This window comes from Sciurus vulgaris (assembly GCF_902686455.1).
Source record: "Sciurus vulgaris genome assembly, chromosome: 9".
Classification (NCBI taxonomy): Eukaryota; Metazoa; Chordata; class Mammalia; order Rodentia; family Sciuridae; genus Sciurus; species Sciurus vulgaris.
The window spans coordinates 128,007,466-128,026,352 of record NC_136469.1 but is presented as its reverse complement, the minus strand read 5'-3'; the positions used below and the strand labels follow the sequence as shown (position 1 = coordinate 128,026,352).

The 18,887-nt window shown below is 39.8% G+C and overlaps 1 protein-coding gene across 4 annotated transcripts in view; it reads right to left on the bottom strand.

The window, feature by feature from the left end:
• PPARGC1A (PPARG coactivator 1 alpha) overlaps nucleotides 1-18,887 on the bottom strand; it is a 606,121-nt gene that overhangs the window by 9,266 nt on the left and 577,968 nt on the right. For all 4 annotated transcript variants that reach the window (XM_079153479.1, XM_079153478.1, XM_079153477.1 and 1 more), the window contains 4 exons: nucleotides 11,165-12,080; nucleotides 10,524-10,628; nucleotides 10,249-10,369; nucleotides 319-440 (listed from right to left, as the gene is read on the bottom strand). In XM_079153479.1, the coding sequence (XP_079009605.1) occupies nucleotides 319-440; nucleotides 10,249-10,369; nucleotides 10,524-10,628; nucleotides 11,165-12,080 (1,264 nt within the window). The remainder of the gene's footprint in view (nucleotides 1-318; nucleotides 441-10,248; nucleotides 10,370-10,523; nucleotides 10,629-11,164; nucleotides 12,081-18,887) is intronic.

Below are 18,887 nucleotides of genomic sequence, written 5' to 3'. Positions count from 1 at the left end.
AAACTGGTTAAGGAGCATTAGCATACAGCACTGTAACCCTTTCTACTTTGGGAGACTTTGCTGGGGCCAATGTCTGAGCCACTGCATCCATTTATCAGTGTGATTGTCCTGTCAAGCAGCTAAATACTTATTTCTGGGACAGGAAATCTCAACTAGAAAGATTAATAAATAGGGATGAAAGAAAATAAATAAGGTTCTGAACTCAACATGTCATCTGTCAAAGCACTTACACTGGCAACTCCCATCCCAGTAATCTTAGGGCCATAATTTTTTACATACGTCAGCTTCTAAACAAGAAATAATCTTGAAGATTCTCACCCATCATCCCGTAGATTTACTGTGCACTCCTCAATTTCACCAAAAACTTCAAAGCGGTCCCTCAGTTCTGTCCGTGTAGTGTCAGGTCTGATTTTACCAACATAAATCACACGGCGCTCTTCCTATGGGGGAGAAAGTAAGCAGATACTGTAGCTAGTTCTGGAGATAGCAAAGAGGATGCACATCTAGAAGCATCCATAAAGTACAACTATGCATAAGAGAAACTCACAGAGCGTGCCAACTGGAGCAAATCGTATACCATAACCAAGAAAAGGCTACCGGGGAATCCAGTTTCACTTTCAACTTTCACCTTGTCCATTTCTCCTCTCTCACCCATGCATTCTTCTCTGTACCTCTGCTCTTTTCTACATTTCCTATCTGTTCGGTTCTTTCCTTACAAGAAATTTCACGTATTGGAAAAGAAATTTTGTACATTTAAATCTTTTTCTTTCTTTTTTAACAATGGATAACTGACCAATGCCTATAAAAGTTTTGAATACTTGTATCTTGATTATTAATCTTGAAAAATATTACAATTCTGACCTGGCTTGCAAAACTATTTAATTTCTTACCAACTCAGAATTCTAATAAGGTGTTGTACAAATTTTAACATTCTTAAAACATGGTTCTTAAATTCTAGTACACATAAAAATTACTTGGGTTCCTTATTTAAAATACAAGTTTTTGGGGGTTTGTCCCACCTGGACAATAAAAATAAATAAATTGGAAGACAAGATTCAGCAATCTTCATCTATAACAAACACACCCTGGTGTTTCTGATGCAGGTAGTCTAAAGACAATAGTTTGAAAAACTTAATCTTAAAATGTAGGCCACGTTAAGCCTTGAGTCTCTGAAGAGTAAGAGCTAAATAAAAGAGGCTATAAATTTCACTTTGCCAATAGATCTGGTCTTATTTTAGGAACAGACTAGAGGGGTGTGGCCTAATTTTCACAATTGAAGTCAATATCATCATAATCTAAAAGTCATCAGCAAGTTATAACCTACAAATATGGGAATAATATTTTGTAGCCTGAAGACAGATTCCTTTAAAAACTAAATAAATAAAACAGGGACGCATTCTCAGGGTAAGAAGCAATCCTGCAGCTCTTGTTCTAAGGAGGCAAAGCCAAAGGTGGCAATGTCTCTCAAAACTGAGAGAAGAGAACACAAGGAGCTGAGAACAAGGATGTGCTTACCAACTAGTCTATGTCTAGCAAGGGCAAAGGAGAATAAAATGAACTTAAGGTTGCACAGGATTCAGTTAATGGACGAAAAGACTGAGAAACACAGGACCAAACACAGACTTCACCTGTCTAAGAGCTTTCTCTGGATGCACTGAGAGTCTCAATTCTTGGATGGTGTCAAAGGTAATTCAGTTTTAGAGAGATTCCCACAATATCTATTGAATGTTTTTCCTTTACATGTGCCAAGCATTTAGCAAATGATCCGGCAGAAAGGGAGCACTTGATGAGCACTCTTGAAATGTGACTGAGCTATTCACAGACTCCATACCTCCTGGATGGTCTGCTCATTTATGCCTGGCCGTACAGTACCATATACAATGCTCCAGGCTCTATTTCTAGAGTCTGTTCTTCAGACTCAGTCAGCTATCTACTTGACATCTCAGGCTAGCCATCCCATAGGCATCTCGAACTGAACCAGCCTTACCCAAACCAGGATCTCCAGCTCCCCCTTTCCCCAGCTGGTCCTTTTCCTGGGCTCTTACATCAGTGAAGTTACCACCATCCAGACAGTTATTCAGAACAAAAGTCTGAGCACCTCCCTTAAAAATATCTGCTCTCTCCTTGTCTCCTCCCTATGTCTAGTCACTAACTTCTCTTGAGTTTTACCTCCTGAATCGCCCTCTCATCTGTTTCCTTTATTTGCTCTCCTCTAAGCCAAGCTGCCAGATTCTCCTTCTGGATAGTATAATAACCTTTTAGCTTGAATCCCTGTGTCCACATTTTCCTTCTTCCAATCTGTTCTGCTATTGCAGTCAAAATAGTCTTAACTATGGAAACAAGAATTTAATCATGTCAATTACCATCTAAAACATTTCAATGGCTTCTTGCAACTTTTAACAAAATGCATAAATCATTAACAAGACTTGGTAGGCAGGCCTTGCATGACCAGAACTCTCTCCCACAGTCCATTCTTTCCTTGACTGGTTTCCAGCCACACTGAGCCTCTTTGGGACCCCAGTATATACCATGTTCCTTCCTCCCCAAGGTTTTGCACAAGCCATTTCTGGAATGTCCTTCTCATACTACACCCCAAGCCCCTCACATACACTTTCTAGAATTATATTAAGCTCAGTACTCATTTCCTTTCTGATACTTGAGGTGAAATAAGACTTATTAGCTGCTGACATGGAATGCAGCCATTTCTATTTCTCCTTTGTAGTACTATGCCCAGTTGTAGTTGAATAATTAATAGTTTATCTACTGTTCAATATCTGCCTCCCTAGTACCATATAGGACTTCATGAAAAGAGAGACTCTATCCTTCCTTTTCATGACTCTATTTTGAGGATAACTGAAATATAATAGAATCTTCATGAATAGTCCTCATAGAAGAAATCAACTGCCAATTAATCATTTTTAGACTTGCTCTGTCCCCTTTGTTACAGTAAAGATGTCTAAGTGCCTTACTCTCTAATATAAAAGAAAATGATAGTTGTGTTGGTGCTCTGATCATAAGAAAATCTGCCCAGGTAGCTCAGCTGATTGACTTCACAAAGTGAATAAGCTACATATGTGTTGCCTCTCAGTCCTAAAATATCACCTCTGGAAATCAGAGGTGGGACTCCATTGGAATACTGGGTTCAATAGGATTCCTCTGACAATGGCTATCAAGCCTGCAGAACTGGTCAGAGGAAGCAGAGCACACAGCTGGGGCTGCCTGATCCACTTCCATGTAGATTGTATGTCTCAACTGAAGGTTGTGGGTGTGTTCTTTCACAGCACCCAGCACATCCTGGTAGTCGATAAATAGAAGTGGCTGGTGAGGCTCATGCTGGAGCAGTGTGCACACATCGGCAAGAGAATTATAACACCACATTCCATTCTCTTTACACAGCCAGCTTCAGCCAAACAGTCAAATGTGATGGGACTGTTATCTAAACTTAAATTTCCTGGCGCCTGCTTGCATCCGTGTTATGGATTTTTTTTTTTTTTTAATGAACCTTTTAGCAAAGTTACTACAACATAGAGGGAAAGGAGAGAGAAATGCAGAAGGAGAGAAAGAAATTGAGCCATAGCAAAGAAATTGCTCATCTACCATTATGGGAATACACACAGTCTATGTATTCAAGGAAATTTGAAGTTAGAGCTAAAATCGACCATATGTACACCCATATGCAGACATATTGGGGCAGCTCCTGAATTGCAGCTTTACGCAAAGTTGTATGCAACAACGATTCCACAAAAAAGAAGATGAACTGGAGGACCTTTTAGAATAGATACTGATACATTCTGCAGGAAAAAGAAGAGGCAAACTAGAGGGAAGAAACAGGGAACCAGAGGGCTGTTCTGCAATTGTTTAAATTACCTTTGTGTCTACCTTCTCTCTTTATGAAACACAGAAACGGGACTTGCCTTGCTCTCATACAGTCTCTTACAATGCGCAGAGACTGAATGCATGCTGAAATTCTCATCTGAGAAAATTATTGAAGTGCTTTGTTTTCCAAGTGCTAAAAACGAAAATAGAAGGCATCTGAAGGTCTAGAAGGCAAAGACAAAAATCTTTCCAAGATTGGCCAAGATGTCTAGCAAAGGACCGATGGTTTTTAACATGTTGCAGTTGTATTAGACAGATGAATAGATTTCATATCTTTAAAAAACCTTAACATTTGCAGCCAATTTTTCAAGACATTAATTTCTAAACAGGAGATGAAAGGAAAAGAAATCAAAATGCTTAATAACATTTCCAACTTCTGAAAGGCTTGAAGGAACTAGAAACCTTTGGAAAAAGCTCCTTGAAAAATGATTTTCAGGCCAGTTTTCACTATTGAGGAGGACGGAACATTTATCAAATAACTTTTAGCTTCAATTTTCACAAAAGCTAGTTTGCTGATGGGATGGGTAATAAAATTGAAGATTTACGTTGCATTAACAGCTATACTAAATCCTCATTATACCAAAACACAAGAGATAAATAAAAGGAAAAAAAAATGACTGAATTAACTTACTTTGCTTTACCAAAATCTTTATCAAATAGAGCAAAGAGCCTCCCAGCTAGGTGAGGAAAACAAACAATGGTGGTTTCTCATCAAACAGTGAGCTACTTAGTAAAAGGTGTTAGATTAAGAAAAGACAGAAGTAGGGAGATTTACACTTATTGAACCCCATGTAGGTCAAGTACTGTGTTTAAGGCTTTTTTCTGGATTATCTCACTACAATGTCCTATAATGCTAGGTACCTACAAGGAAGAGTCTGATATAATTTGGAATTCGCTTCTCAGAACTTTTATTCTACATTTCCAGGCCAATAATGCCAAACTTCCTCCTCCCCTGCTAATTGCTTATCCACCTTGACAATGAAAGCTGTGTTCATTTCCAGGTTAGCTGCAATGTGACTTCCTTGAAAAGTCTCCAGATTGGGCTGGAGGGGTAGTTCAAGGGTAGAGAATATGCTTAGCATGCTCCAGACCCTGAGTTTGAGTCCTAGCATCATACACACCAAACTAAAATTCCAAAGAGATTGTGAATACCAGGGACAAGCAAAGGGTATGTGTAGGTACCTCTACTAAAAACAAGCAAGAGAGACAAGTGGTGATGAGAGAATAAGAGTTTACAGAAAGAAAGACCAACTCTCTGAAAAATGCATTACAAGTCTTTTTTTTTCCTTCTTTCTCTTAATACTGATTACACTCATCCAATTCAGAAATCTTGCAGTAAGTGTCTGCTACTAACAGTGTCCTTAGGAGAGAAATAATACACCAACATTCTGCTTTCCAATTACCCCATTTGAGTACTACCCAGGAATCTCCCTGCTTGTTACAGAAGGCTAATGTGAATAAGTTCAGCCTGGTCTATTTCAGACCTATTGGCCAACTAAAAACCAAGACGCAAGTAAACACACTGGCAAGTCAGAAAATATGAAAGCTACAGACTGCAACTATGGTAACTGCTTTTAATAAATTTTATTGAAGTATAATTGATGTATGAAAAGTTGCACATATTAAATGTGTACTTGGGGTGATGTACACGCCCCATTCCAGCAGAATAACCAAGATAATAAAATAATCAACTTATCTGTCATTCCATAAGTCCCCTTGTATTCTATTGTGTTCTCTCTTTCTCTCTCTCTCAGCATAATTCAAAGTGCACGCTACCATATTATTAACTATAGGGAATATGTTCTACAGCAGATCTCTAGAATTTGTTCATCTTATCACAAAACTGAAAATGTGCAAATACTGAACTTAAAGTTGCAATAAAATATTATAATCACACACATGAAATTGCTTCTTAAAAAGGCTTGGATACTCCAGCACTGAGAAAAAAAAAATGGGGTTGGGAGAGCTTATAATAAAAAAACCAATGCATTTCCTCCAAAAAGAATAACTGACAAATTGTGGAACTTTTGTTTATTTGTTGTTTCATTTGGAAGAAGTTTGTAGTCATGGGTGATGACATACTGTTCCTGGCTCCAGGGCTGCATACTGACCAACAGAGAGGAGCAATGAAATGGATGGCCACTGCCCAGGCACATCTGGGTTGGGTTTTAAGCACTGAGCCATATCATAATGTCTAGATTTGTCCTTTAAATTAACAACCCATTATCATGTTTTCTGGCAGGAAACTGTACAGATTGCAAATGCAGTTGGAAGTAGAATTCACCAAGAAATTAGAGCAGTGGCAGTTTAGACAGTAGGCACTAAATTCTGGCTTGCAGAGCCCATTGTAATGTGAATTATTTCAAGTTCAGGAGACACAGGAAGGCAGAGAGTCAATTGGCTTTCGAGAAAGAATTTGAGTGGGAATTGTATGAAAACAGCTCTGGACACAATAGTGATGTTTGTCCACTCTGGAGGATTCTGTATTAATAATAGCTAACAGTGTTCTCTTAGTTTCTGATGTGATGCCTGCAAGTTTGGCTGGATTTAGCCTTTTAGAGGAACAATCGATGAAAAGTTTACAGACATCCTAAACCACCTTCTTATGGGATTGAAAATAAAATGCAACCTAGTTCAAAAGACAAAGATAGAAGACACTAATTCTGTAAATATAAATTTTTATATTTTTAATGCTTTTAAAATTTTTCCTTTTGGGGCCTCTGTGTGCTGGTCCCCTAAATATATGATGGTATGATTAATGGTTAATCCAGCATGGCTTCCAAGATATTCCAAATGTAATTTGCTCCTCATTCATCACTTTGAGGGTATTTCCAAGAGTGCATGGGAATCACCTACCTGGCAGCCGACTTGGGGGGGGCCTGTCCTAGTTCACTTAGCTACTTCAAAAATGAATTTTAAAACTCATTTTAGTCAAATGAGTCAAAAATTATTGCATGTAACCCTGTGCTCAAGTCCATAAAAACATACTTTGCAAATGCATTATGGCACGAGAAAGCAGACCATTTAGAGAAAGGAAATCAATCAGAAAATCTTCCTGTGGGTAAATTCATTAAATAGTTCCACTATGCCTTCAAGATACATTTCAAAATCTTTAGCATGAGTTACAGAACCCTTCAGAATCTGCCTCTCACTGAAGTCTCTCAACTTATTTCCTGCTCTTCCTGTGCCCCAATGGTTTAGTTAAATGACTAGTAGTCTTCTAATACATTGAACTATTTTCCTGAAACTTAGTATGAGCTATAGCCTCTGTCTTGAACAGCAATATTAAAAAATATATATATGCCATGTAGGTAATTTTAAATTGTCAAAGAGTCACATTCAAAAGAAGAAAAACAAACTGAAAATTCAATCTTAAAAATACATTTTATTTAGCTCACTATATCTAAGCCATTATCGTATGAACTTTGGATTGATATTAAAGTATTAATTACATATTTTTTCATTAATTTTTGTAATTAGTCATTAAAATTTAATCTCACACTGTCTCTTAATTCTGCCTAGTCAAACTATCCATGGGCTGCCAGCCACCATATTTGACATGGCAGGTATAGGACATCTTTGCCCTCCCTTCCTTTTCTAGTTAAGATCATTCTCAATCTACATAGGGATGTCCTTCCTCATTCCCGTGTCTGGGTGACTACCAGTACAACACCCTAGAGGGATCCTCTATCATACCATTTATAACCCTACTTTGTCTGCCTTTGCAGCTTTATCTGTCAGGAGACTTGAAGGTCTCTGGTTGTGGGGACCAGGTCATATCTAATTTTATATCCCAAGCTCTAGCAAATGTTCATCAAAGAAACTCACGAGTTTTCATTTGTGTTAAACAAAAATAGCATATAATTGTCCCAGGGAGAATGATTCAACAGAAAGTTCCAAATCTTACAACGAACATACATGAATATACTGTAGCGAACTCACCATTATATATATGCACAAGACATTAATGTAAACAAAATGTAAATAAATAGAAAGATCAGTATAGTAGATGAAAGGAAATACGAGGACAGAGCACAGGGTAAGGCTAAGTATCGGGAATGAATTGGAGCAAATTGTATTCCATGCATTTATAATTATGTCAAAATGGATCCTAACATTTTGTGTATCTATTGTGAACCAATGAAAAATAATGAAAAAAGAAAGGTTCCAAATCTTTATTAAGCACTTAGTACCTATAGATCCCTTAATTTGTAAGAAAACTCTGTGTCCTAGGTTTTTGCTTTTTATCTGCTTTTCAAAACCAAAAGCTAAAACATGTCCCCAAATCAAGACTCTTTCCAATACCTAGTTTATAAGAAATGATTTAAGAGAAGCCAAGTTGACATTTGCAACACTGCAAGTCCTTTTTTGAAGAGAACTGATAAAGATTGTCCTTTTAAAAGAAAAAACTGAGGAACTCATCAACATTTGTACCATAAAGGAAGGCAGGGTGGTTTCTGCTTTCAAACCGAATGTGGAAACCCCAAGGAAGCTTCTGGCTCATCTAGAACAACAACACTGTCCCATCTGTTCGGAAAGAGCCAAACTAACAAAAAGTTCCCTCTCTTGCAGACTGATATTAAAGTATTAATTTTTTTCATTAATTTTTGTATTCAGTCTTTTTACTTTAAACACACACCATATCTTAATTCTGCTTAGTCAAACCATCCATGAGCTAACAGTCACATATTTGACACTGCAGGTATAGGAAATCTTTTGCCCTCCCTCCCTTTAGGGTTTCTTTATTCTGAGTATTGGGGGCTAAATTATCTTTGAAAGGCATAAAATAGGCATGTGTTATTTATTTACATGTTTTCGATGAAAATATTAATATGGCTTTTGTTAGAATTCAGTTATGTTTTCACCAAATGAGTACATACAAGATGAAACTATTGTCTCTATCTTTAATATTCTATTGGGGGGGAATCAAGGATTTTATAAAATATGAATGTGCAAACACTGAAATAACTATTTTCCTACATGCTTGCTTAACATGATTCTCTTTTGTAATGATTAATTGTAATGTGCCATATTCAAAGGCTTTGCAAACTGTATGGCACCATATAAATGTGAGTTATTATAATTATTGAATAGGTCATTAATTAAATATAGCAATATTAGAAAAATTGAATTTTTAATTGTCATTAGTCTTCGTAAGTGTTAACTAATGTTTCTCTGGCAAATCTTAATATCAAAGCTCATTTGAAAGTTGAGAAAAAGGAGGAAAAGTGTCATAATTTGCACAAGGCCTTTGATTCAATCTTTGGTAGGTTCAAAGTTAAATGGCAGTAAACACCCCAGAACTAAGGTCTAACTGTTCAGTTACCTCTCACTCCTTTCTCCTTGATGCCTGTGATTAACAAACCTCTCATTTGACCTTTTTTCCTCCAACTGGCAAATGTTGGCTAATGCTTGAGTTTGACTATTAGCTCTTTTATTGAGACTTTTCAAAATTTTTTTGATATTAGTGGGTTTTCTTAAAAGTACCATAGAAAGCCAACCTTCATAGTTTAAAATCATTTCTAAGCCTTGGTTAGCTTATAAGCAAAATATGTCAAATGCTGATTTTTACTGAACTGACTCTTAGCAACAAGCACAGATAGGCCACAGGTGCAATGAACCAAAACAGAGCCATATCGGATTGATTAGCCAGGGCTCCCTGGAGCACCATGTTGGGAAAGACCCTAAGACTCTGTGGGGGCTTGGTGGGACAGAGTTCCATAATCAATTAGAAATGTCTGCCACGGGCGTGTACTGGGCCTTGATGGTCACAGAGCTTCAATTTGCCATCTAAGGTTTAGTTGGATAAGCAGCAGTGTGGAGCTGGGATAAAGTCTACTTATCAGCAGATGCCAAAATAAGAAATGATAACTTTCTCAGCAAATCTTCCTCTAGAGTTTCCTTTAAAGCTAACATGAACCCAGTCTCCTCATGGACAATCCAATCCTAGTGTCTGCCAAAAAGATGAAAACTGAAACCAAACAGCAATCCCTCTTCATTGTCCACTTGGAGAAAGAAGCAACCAGAAACAGGGAGGAGACACATCTTTAGCCAGATGAAACTGGTATCTGCCCAAGTAAATCTCTACTACTCCATTCTTCAAAACAAAACTCGAAAATAGTAATGAACTTCCAAATGCACCTAGAATGAGAAATGTACTGACATAGCACTTTTCTCCAATAAGTTGTGTTAAGCAGGACTGAAAACTCATTCATGTTTTAAAAGGCTGATTATGGCCCATTTAAATAAAGTCTTAACTTTAGTTTATTTTCTAATCTACCAAAAAAAGAAAAGAAAAAAAAAGGCACATAGAAAAAAAAAAAAAAAATAGCAACCCTCTTTTAAAAAGAAAGTTCGCTCCCAGCTGCTTACAATCGCCTTCTGCCTCTGCCTCTCCCTCTGCTTGGCCCTCTCGGATTCCCGCTTCGCGTACTCTTTGCGGTATTCTTCCCTCTTCAGCCTTTCGTGCTGATACGCCTCATAGCTGTCATACCTGGGAAACACAACTTTGTCATTAAGTCAACCACCTCCATTTGCAGGAGCAAGATGAATGGTAATTTGGGGAGATCAGAAGGGCTCTAGATGCCATCTTGCCATCTAATGGAAGGGGATCTAAGAAGCCCAAGGACGAGGACACGCCTCATTACCTGGGCCTCCGGCTGTAGGGCGATCTTGAACGTGATCTCACATATAAGGGAGAATTTCGGTGTGTGCGGTGTCTGTGGTGGCTTGACTCGTAGTAGTAGCAGGACCTGGGAGAGAGGAGAAAAATGAAAGGGACATTTGCCACTGCCATGTACCCCAAGTTTATTGGCGCTTGGGAACATCCCGTGGAACTCCGTGCTACATAAACTGGCTTTTCCTTCCTAACGCCTAGTGAGAGTTCCCAGTGACAGCTTGTGATCAGCTCGTCAGCTCAGGGCCTGGGAGGAGTGTGTTCTCTCTCTGTGTTCCTTATTGATGTGAACACTGAGCACCAGGTCTGGTACGCTGTCAGCTTTATCTCGCATGGATCTCAACTATCCTGGCACAGGGCAGCTCTCCAGGTAATGGAAAAAGTTAGATGAACAAGTTTCTTACAAATTGCTCTCTCTGATCGCACTGGCTCAAGGCACTGGGCCCAGGTCTGAGAGATGAGAGGGAACTTGGGGAGGGAAGGACGTTTAACCATGGTTTCAGCAGCACGGGGAAGGCAGGGGCGGAGAGCTGGGTCAGCTCTGGGATTTGGATATGCCTTTGACTTCCTGGGCAGCACCTTAAGCCCTGGGTGGGTTTCGATAAGGTTTACCTTGAGGAGGATCTACTGCCCGGGGACCTTGATCTTGACCTGGAATACGGTGATCGGGAACACGACCTGTGTCGAGAAAAGGACCTTGAACGAGAGCGCATCCTTTGGGGTCTTTGAGAAAATAAGGATTTGGGCGGTGACACCGAATCTCTACACGGAGAGTTAAAAGAAGAGCAAGAAGGCGACACGTCGAACAATGAATAGGACTGCGTGCCATCCCAAGGGCAGCTCAGTTTATCACTTTCATCTTCGCTGTCATCGAACAGGCCATCCATGGCTAGTCCTGAATTTATAAACATAGGTAGTTTGGAGAATTGTTCATTACTGAAATCACTGTCCCTCAGTTCACTGGTCTTATCTGCTTCGTCGTCAAAAACAGCTTGACTGGGATGACCGAAGTGCTTGTTCAGCTCGGCTCGGATCTCCTGGTCTTGGAGCTGTTTTCTGGTGCTGCAAGGAGAGGCCTGCCTGCTGGCCTCCAGCGTCTCTCTCAGGTAGAGCTGGTCTGAGTCTGTGGAAGAACAAACCTGCCCCTGCCAGGCAGAGGAGGCATCTTTATAGTCTAGTTGTCTAGAGTCTGGGAGCTCCTGTGACACGTGAATAAGTATTTCCGTCTTGGAATTAATTGACTGGCAATAGTCATGGTCACCAAACAGGCGTGGGCTGGGCCGCTTAGCCTTCCTTTCCTCGTGTCCACTGCTGGGCACCGAGGACTTGCTGAGCTGCGCGTACAACTCGGACTGCTCAGGCCCTTTTTTGGTAGAGTTATTGCCTTGGGTACCGGAAGACTCGCTGTACCGGGGCTTCTTTGATGGCGGTGGCACCACGGTCTTGCAGGAGGACTTCGGCTTTGGAGAAGCCCTAAAAGGGTTATCTTGGTTGGCTTTATGAGGAGGAGTTGTGGGTGGAGTGAGGCCTGAGGCAAAGAAAGAAAGAAAGAAAAAAAAAAAACAGTGACAAAGAGAGAAAAGAGACGGAGATAATGTTCTTAAATGACGAGACACATTTCCTAACTTTTTCAAGGTTTTAGACAAGGGTTAAAACTGAGTGAAGAAAAGAAAGCTAAATTCAGGACACTTTAAAAGCAGACTCTTCCCCTAAGCCTCTGTCACCAAGAAAAGATGGATCGACAACACCCGGCAGCAGTGGGAACCATGATATTTTGTATTTCAAACACCGATGCTAACAAATCCTGCTTCCCAGGAAACACGGAGGTGTCACCCCGGCCCCCGGGACTCCATTCCTTCGAGGGTATGGTACCGGCTGCCTCATGGAAATTCAAGCAGTGGGACTCGGGAGCCACAGAGTAGCCTTAATAGCATTTGTCTGCAAAGAATGTTGCAGAAAAGGCATCCGGCTCAGGGCTCTTTACCCAATCAAGAAAATCTAACCTTGAAGCTGGGGAATTAAGCAATTTGGAGAAAAAAAATGGAATGAAAGCAAATGTTGGTCCGGGTGGGAATGGGAGAAGCAACTTCCAAGTCAGTCAAATACGACAGACCAGACGAATGCAGGAAACCAGAGTCACTCCATGACTTGACGGCAATGATTCTTTGTCTCCACAGTTCATTAGCTTAGTAAACCATGGCTAATGTAGGTATAATACGTTCTTGTAAGCATAACTAATACATTCTGTCTAAAATATGGTTCTGCAACAGAAACCTAAGTGAACAGTAACAGTAAATATCGCCGCCAGTGGACCATTTTATTTAGAGCACATCAGTGAGGGCGATGAGACGGAAGGATTGAAATGAATCCGAGCACTGGCAACTAATTAAATAAAGAAGAAAGAAAGGAAGAAAGGGGAACACCCGTCCGTTGTTGCCTTTCCTCTTCTGCCACAGAAGGATGGAAAATTCCTTCAGAGGCCAAGGTAGGAGGGTCCGTGAAGCATGGTAGTTACTGCTAAGTTTCACCCCTCAGTAGATTCTCCTCCTCCCGCCACACCCAGGAAGAATCATTGTGAAATGGCTCCAGGGTCCAAGGGACTTTGAAGAAGGGCAGGCTGGAGTTCAAATGACTTTATGCTTACAAGGGAACATTTTAGTTTACAATACACTTTCTATTTAGGAGGATGGGTGAACGCTATTCAGCAAAAAAAGAGTTTCCAGCCCGCTAACAAGCCTGGGGTTAGACTTGAGGCAACTGCACATTTCAAGAAAAAAAAAATCCTACCTTGCTGGAAAAAAATAAATATATATCAAGAAGCAAGTAGGTCACAGAAAGCCACATGAAATTTTGATATGAACAGGAAGGTACTGCCTCACTCTCCTACTCTACAAAAAGGAGGTGGAAGAACTCAATGTTTTCTCCCCCCAAATGAACTATTTTACACCAATTTTGGGCAAATTTTAGTAATCATAGGTAATTCATTCTAAATGAAAGGATGAAGGGTATAGAAACAGGGAGGGGTTTGGCCTTGGAATTCCATTCCAGAAAAGCCTGGAAGGCCCAGGAAGGTAGTGCAGAGGGGTAGATCCTGCCTTCCATGCTTCCTGGGCCAGTAGAGCTTGTTTTGACTGGCAGGTGCTCTTGAACACCCTCTCACCCCTTTCTGCAGCCGAGAGGGGTCAAAATTTGACTGAACGAACACCTGTGCACTCAGCTATGCCCCCTCCTGCTTCCTCTTTCTTAGCTGAGTATGTCTTCTGTTCAATCTAAGAAGTTCCCGTGTGCTCCCTTTCCTCTTTTCTCTCTTGTTCTTGCTCTGGGTAACTTCTGCCCTGCCCCATTTCCACCACACACTACCTTCAGCTACCAACGCAACAAATTTAAAGACACCGATACCCAGGAAAGAGATGGCAAGTTTTCAAATATTTCTCACGGGAGTCTAAGATGCTCAAGAAATAATGACACATAAGCGCTTTTGCTGAATAAATACCAATTAAATAAGACAAATGTTAGGGCCCTTAAATCGGAAGAAATGACATACAACTTCCTAAAACCCAACTCCACAAATCTTTTCCTCTTCGTTCCAAGTTAGGATCATTTTTGCTTCTCCGATAGTTTACTGTGGGGATCACTCACTTCACATAGGACAGATAGTGCTGTCTTCTTGCTTATCTCCTTTTGAATGTGAATTGTATCTTCTCTCAAAATAGATCTTAGACTCTTTTGGAGAAATCTCTTGGGCTTATTTCTCACAACATGTTTTTGCTCATTTTAATTTTTCTAGCTTCTCCTTATCAGAAAAGCTCTCATCTCAGAGGCCCAAGATTCGCTTCAGAAGCTGGCTAAACAGTTTTAACCGGGAGGTGCCCAGACCACACGTGGAGCACCATGACCCTCAAGAATCTCCGTAGGATGTCGCCTTGGTACTCCCAAACGTGTGTTTTGACGGACATTCTAGATTTATAAAAAGAAACCCTAAACTTCAGAAACACCAAATTAGGCCACTATTAGAGACGAGTTCTAAAAATAGCTCAGCTATCTAGGGATTTTAAATATAGAAATTCTTTTTAGTCTTGAAAATTCGAAACCCTGTCCCAGTACCTAAGCTCATTATCGCTTAAATAACTGGTTCTCAAGTTGCTCTTGGAAGTGGCAACTTTATACTTTCTTTGAGTTAAAAACAAAGCTTTTTATCTCCTTCAGTATCAGATGGCCTCTGGCCACTGAATAGGAGTTCAGTGAACACCTACTATGTGCTGGATGCTATTGCAGATGCTGCTGTTTCAGGGATTCTACCCTCAAGGACTTCATGGTTCATTTTAATAAAAAGACAATTCTTTGACATTTTAAATCAGTATATTTTTCTTTCAGATATGATTAAAACTTATGGAAATGCTCAGAGACAACTAAATATGTCCTGCATGTGAAAATTATCAGAACTGTGAATTTCTGTTCACATCACCTGTTAAACCAAACAAGTAATATTTGCTTACTGGATGAGAGATACTTTAGGATTAGTGCTGAGATGGCTAAAGGAAAATAATTTAGACAGTTCCCTAAATTTTTTAACTTTTATTTAAAGATCTTTAACCAGAGAATATCTCAGCACAAGACTGAGAAGTGGCAAGAATGACAAGATTTCCTATCGCCAAGTGCTTAATTGAAAATCTATCTCCAGATATGGTCGAGACCCCAGGCCAAACAAGACTAAAATGCTGAGAGTATTTTTTTTTTTTTTTCTTTTAACATAGTGTCAAACTTTCCAGAGCTGTTGATGGGCACCCCAACCTTGCAATGCCCCTGCATCCAGGGTGTTTCTCCAACCTCGCCTCTTCTGCCCACACTTCCTTTCCCGGGGCAGAGGAAAGATCAGTGCTCAATTCCTTAATGCCACTACCTTTGCTCATCTTCCCGCTAATCACTGGACTCTCAATTTCATGCCAGAAGCCTAAATCAACAGTGCTAATGCCTCCCATAACCTCCGGATTATTTCCTGTGTGTTGATTTTCTGGAGAATGTGTACATTTTGGTGTTGACATTACAAGGTATATTCCATGCTCTCTCTTGAACTTAGCAGGTTTTGACAGATTTATGTGAGGACAGATGGCCATTACAGGCTGAAGGCTGACAAGAGGCAGTTCAGAGCATTGTTAACACACTTGCACAAACTCTCAGCAGTGCAGCTCTGTGCAGAATGTAATTCAGACTATAGCTTTTTTATTGCTGCCTATTTTCTTTTGTCAAAAGAGCCTGCTGTGCAGAGCAACAAATGGCTGCTATTACCCAGAATGTAATGGGTGTCAGACAAATCACGTAACACAAACAATCAAGAGGATGTAGGTCATATTTCAACAGAGCACAACCTTAGCAATATTTATGATTACTGCATTGAAATGTGCTCTATAATAAACAAGTACCTCTACATCACTCACACTTCCTCACTTGTGCACGGCAAATCTGGGCGAAGTGGCACACACTCTTACAGTCATCGTTTTAAGCAGTCCCTTTTATTAAAAAAAAAAAAAAGTCAGAGACAAGTTTTGTTTTGTTTTTCATTGTGTACTCTAAAATGATTTTCTCCGAGGACACCTCTTTGGGGGTTGTTTAATTGCATGACTCTGATAGATGGCGACACTTCTGCTTGGCTCCAACATCCATCCAACTTTAGGCGGACTCTTTTTTTTTTCCTGTTTTGCGTCATAGTTTTGTAACATTTTATAGCATCTAGTGCTAGCTCCGCAACTTAGTCTTGAGTTCATTTAACAGTGGGGATCTGCTTGAGGAGCATCTCAATTCAGGTATTCAAGGGAAAACAAAGAAAGGATTTCTACTTTGCTTAAAAGCCCACCAAGATAGGGAGACTGGACAAAGAGGACATGACTCTCCTTCTCACATATTGTAGGCTTCAAGAACTTGGAGTGGGTCAGAGAGCAGGGGAAGGCTGGTACTTACTGGGGACCAGTGCCACCCCGACAGCAGTAGCTATTTTCATTGATAAAGTCCTGCTCTCCGCCCCCCACTTTCCCAGGAATCATGGGTGTTCTATGAGCTCCAGGCACAAACATGTCAGCACTTGGCACAGAGGGGCTTTATACCCTGCTCTGGTGCTCCAGTTGACAGCAGACCATTCTGACGGGAGAGGCGCTGACTTTACTGCTTCAAATATTCCTTGCATCGCTCTGATTATGGAGGAACCAACCAGCCTTACGGTCGAGAGCTCGACCATTCCTCTAACATGTACCTTACTTACGCCTCAACTTTTGCTCACAGAAGGTAAAGACATGGATTGGCCCGCACACACTTTCTGCAGAACTGGGACAGGGAACCTGGCATTGCAGGTGTCTGCCACTAAATCTAAAGTTGACGTGGGAGAGGAAACTGCTTTGGTATACCAGACATCAAGAAAATAGGATAGTACCATTTCCAGAACAGAAAACTAAGGAAGAAAGGACTAATGGTTATAGATGAAGGGTCATGAGGAATGAGACTGAAAATAGAAAATGAAGGATGTGGCTGAAATATGGAAGAAATTCCTAACAGTGAGAGTTGCCAAGCATTGGAATGGGCTGTAAAGAGAATTTGTTGGGTCTCCCTTTCTTGAATTCTCCCTGCACAGGAATGGATTATATGACCTGTCAAAATCACTTTCCAGTTCTCTGATGCCGTGGTTTTCTTTTTAAAACTACAGACTCCTGTTCATATTTTGCTTTGGTCTATTTTACCCCAAGTATGTCACATACAAAAGAAGAAGCTATCAAAAGGATATATCAAATTTATGCTGTTTGTCAATATTTCTTCCAGAAAAGTGAACTTTTAAATAAGTACAAACATGACCAAATAAAAATCTACATGAAAAAAGGGAAAAAAGAATAAAAGAAAAAAGAAAAAAATCTACATGAAAGAAGTAGTTAGAAATTAATTGATTGACGAGTGTTTTTTAAGTTATAAGTTCACTAAAATAATGATTGCTGATTTAAATGAAGGGAAATATTAATTGAAAAACAAATAATATCAAATCATATTTTCACTGTGATTAAAACCATTAAAAAAGCATATATCAATGGAGAAAAAAATTGCTAAAACCTAGCTGTATTAGGGTCACCAGATTGCTGGTTATTCTTCTTGTTTTCTTCCTCAGTTATGAAATAGTCATATTGCTTTTACAGTGTTTGTGGTGATAACAATTAAACAATCTACACATAGATATGCATGAAATATGAAGGCCACTTTGGTCCCTCGCCATATTCACTCAAGTCTGTGGCTAAAACCATCAACTTTTGGAGCTGATGTTGCCTCACCACTTCCTTTCAGAAGCAAACAAACAAACAAACAAACAGAAAACCCCACAGTACTCTGAATCTCCATATGCAATAGATTTAAATGCCTTCTGCCAAAAGAGCATTCTCTTTTCTCTCATCTTGCTTTACTAACAGTTATTTTGAAATCAAATTAGTTTTTACACCTGTAAAAGAGAAGAGGGTTTTTTTTTTATCAGCCAAAATGAGCTAGTTTAGGACAATCACAAAGAAGTCAGACCAGCTGGCAATGCCTAATAAAGCAAGCTTCCCATCTCATCCCTCCTGTCTCCCAAAGATACTGCAGATGGGGCAAAGACATTATTCTGGAGGTCTTAGAATTCTGTTGACTCTTTACATTTCCACTTAAATGTTTAGAAAATTTCACCAAAATCTGTGAGACTAAAGAAAGGAAATACACCAGAAGGATTGGGCAACAGCTTGATCAACTTATTTTGCCTTACCCAAACAGATTAAACATGTAGAGCAAGGATCATGAAATCAACATGTGAAGGCTGTATCCATCCTATCCACACCCCTGCTGCACCTATAGCAGACATCGCTAATGGATCACAACATTCCCACTGAGTGCAGACTTGGCCTTAGAGTCTTTCTCAACACAATGCTCCTGGCAGTCAATACCAATCAATGAAACTTGGCAAGTGAAATGAAACCTCCTTAACATAACAGATGTCAACTACTAAATTAAATTTCAGGCTTCAGGAAAGAGATATTCACTCTAGTCAAAGATCTACTTTGAACCCAGAGTCAACATATATCTATTTTCTTAATAATGAAATGGACAGGGAGTCAAAAAATATATGTAAAGTGCCAATTATGGAACAATTTAATCATCGGAATTTATAATAATAGAAGTAGTAGTTGTTGAGAGAATATGAAAGAGATGTGGTTTCTGCTCTGAGTTGCTAAATCCCACACCCACACCAAAAACAGTATCTGTACAATTTGACAGAAGTAGGTATATTGGGGCCAGGGGTTGGGCATGGCACAAAACAGAATAAATAACCTCATACATG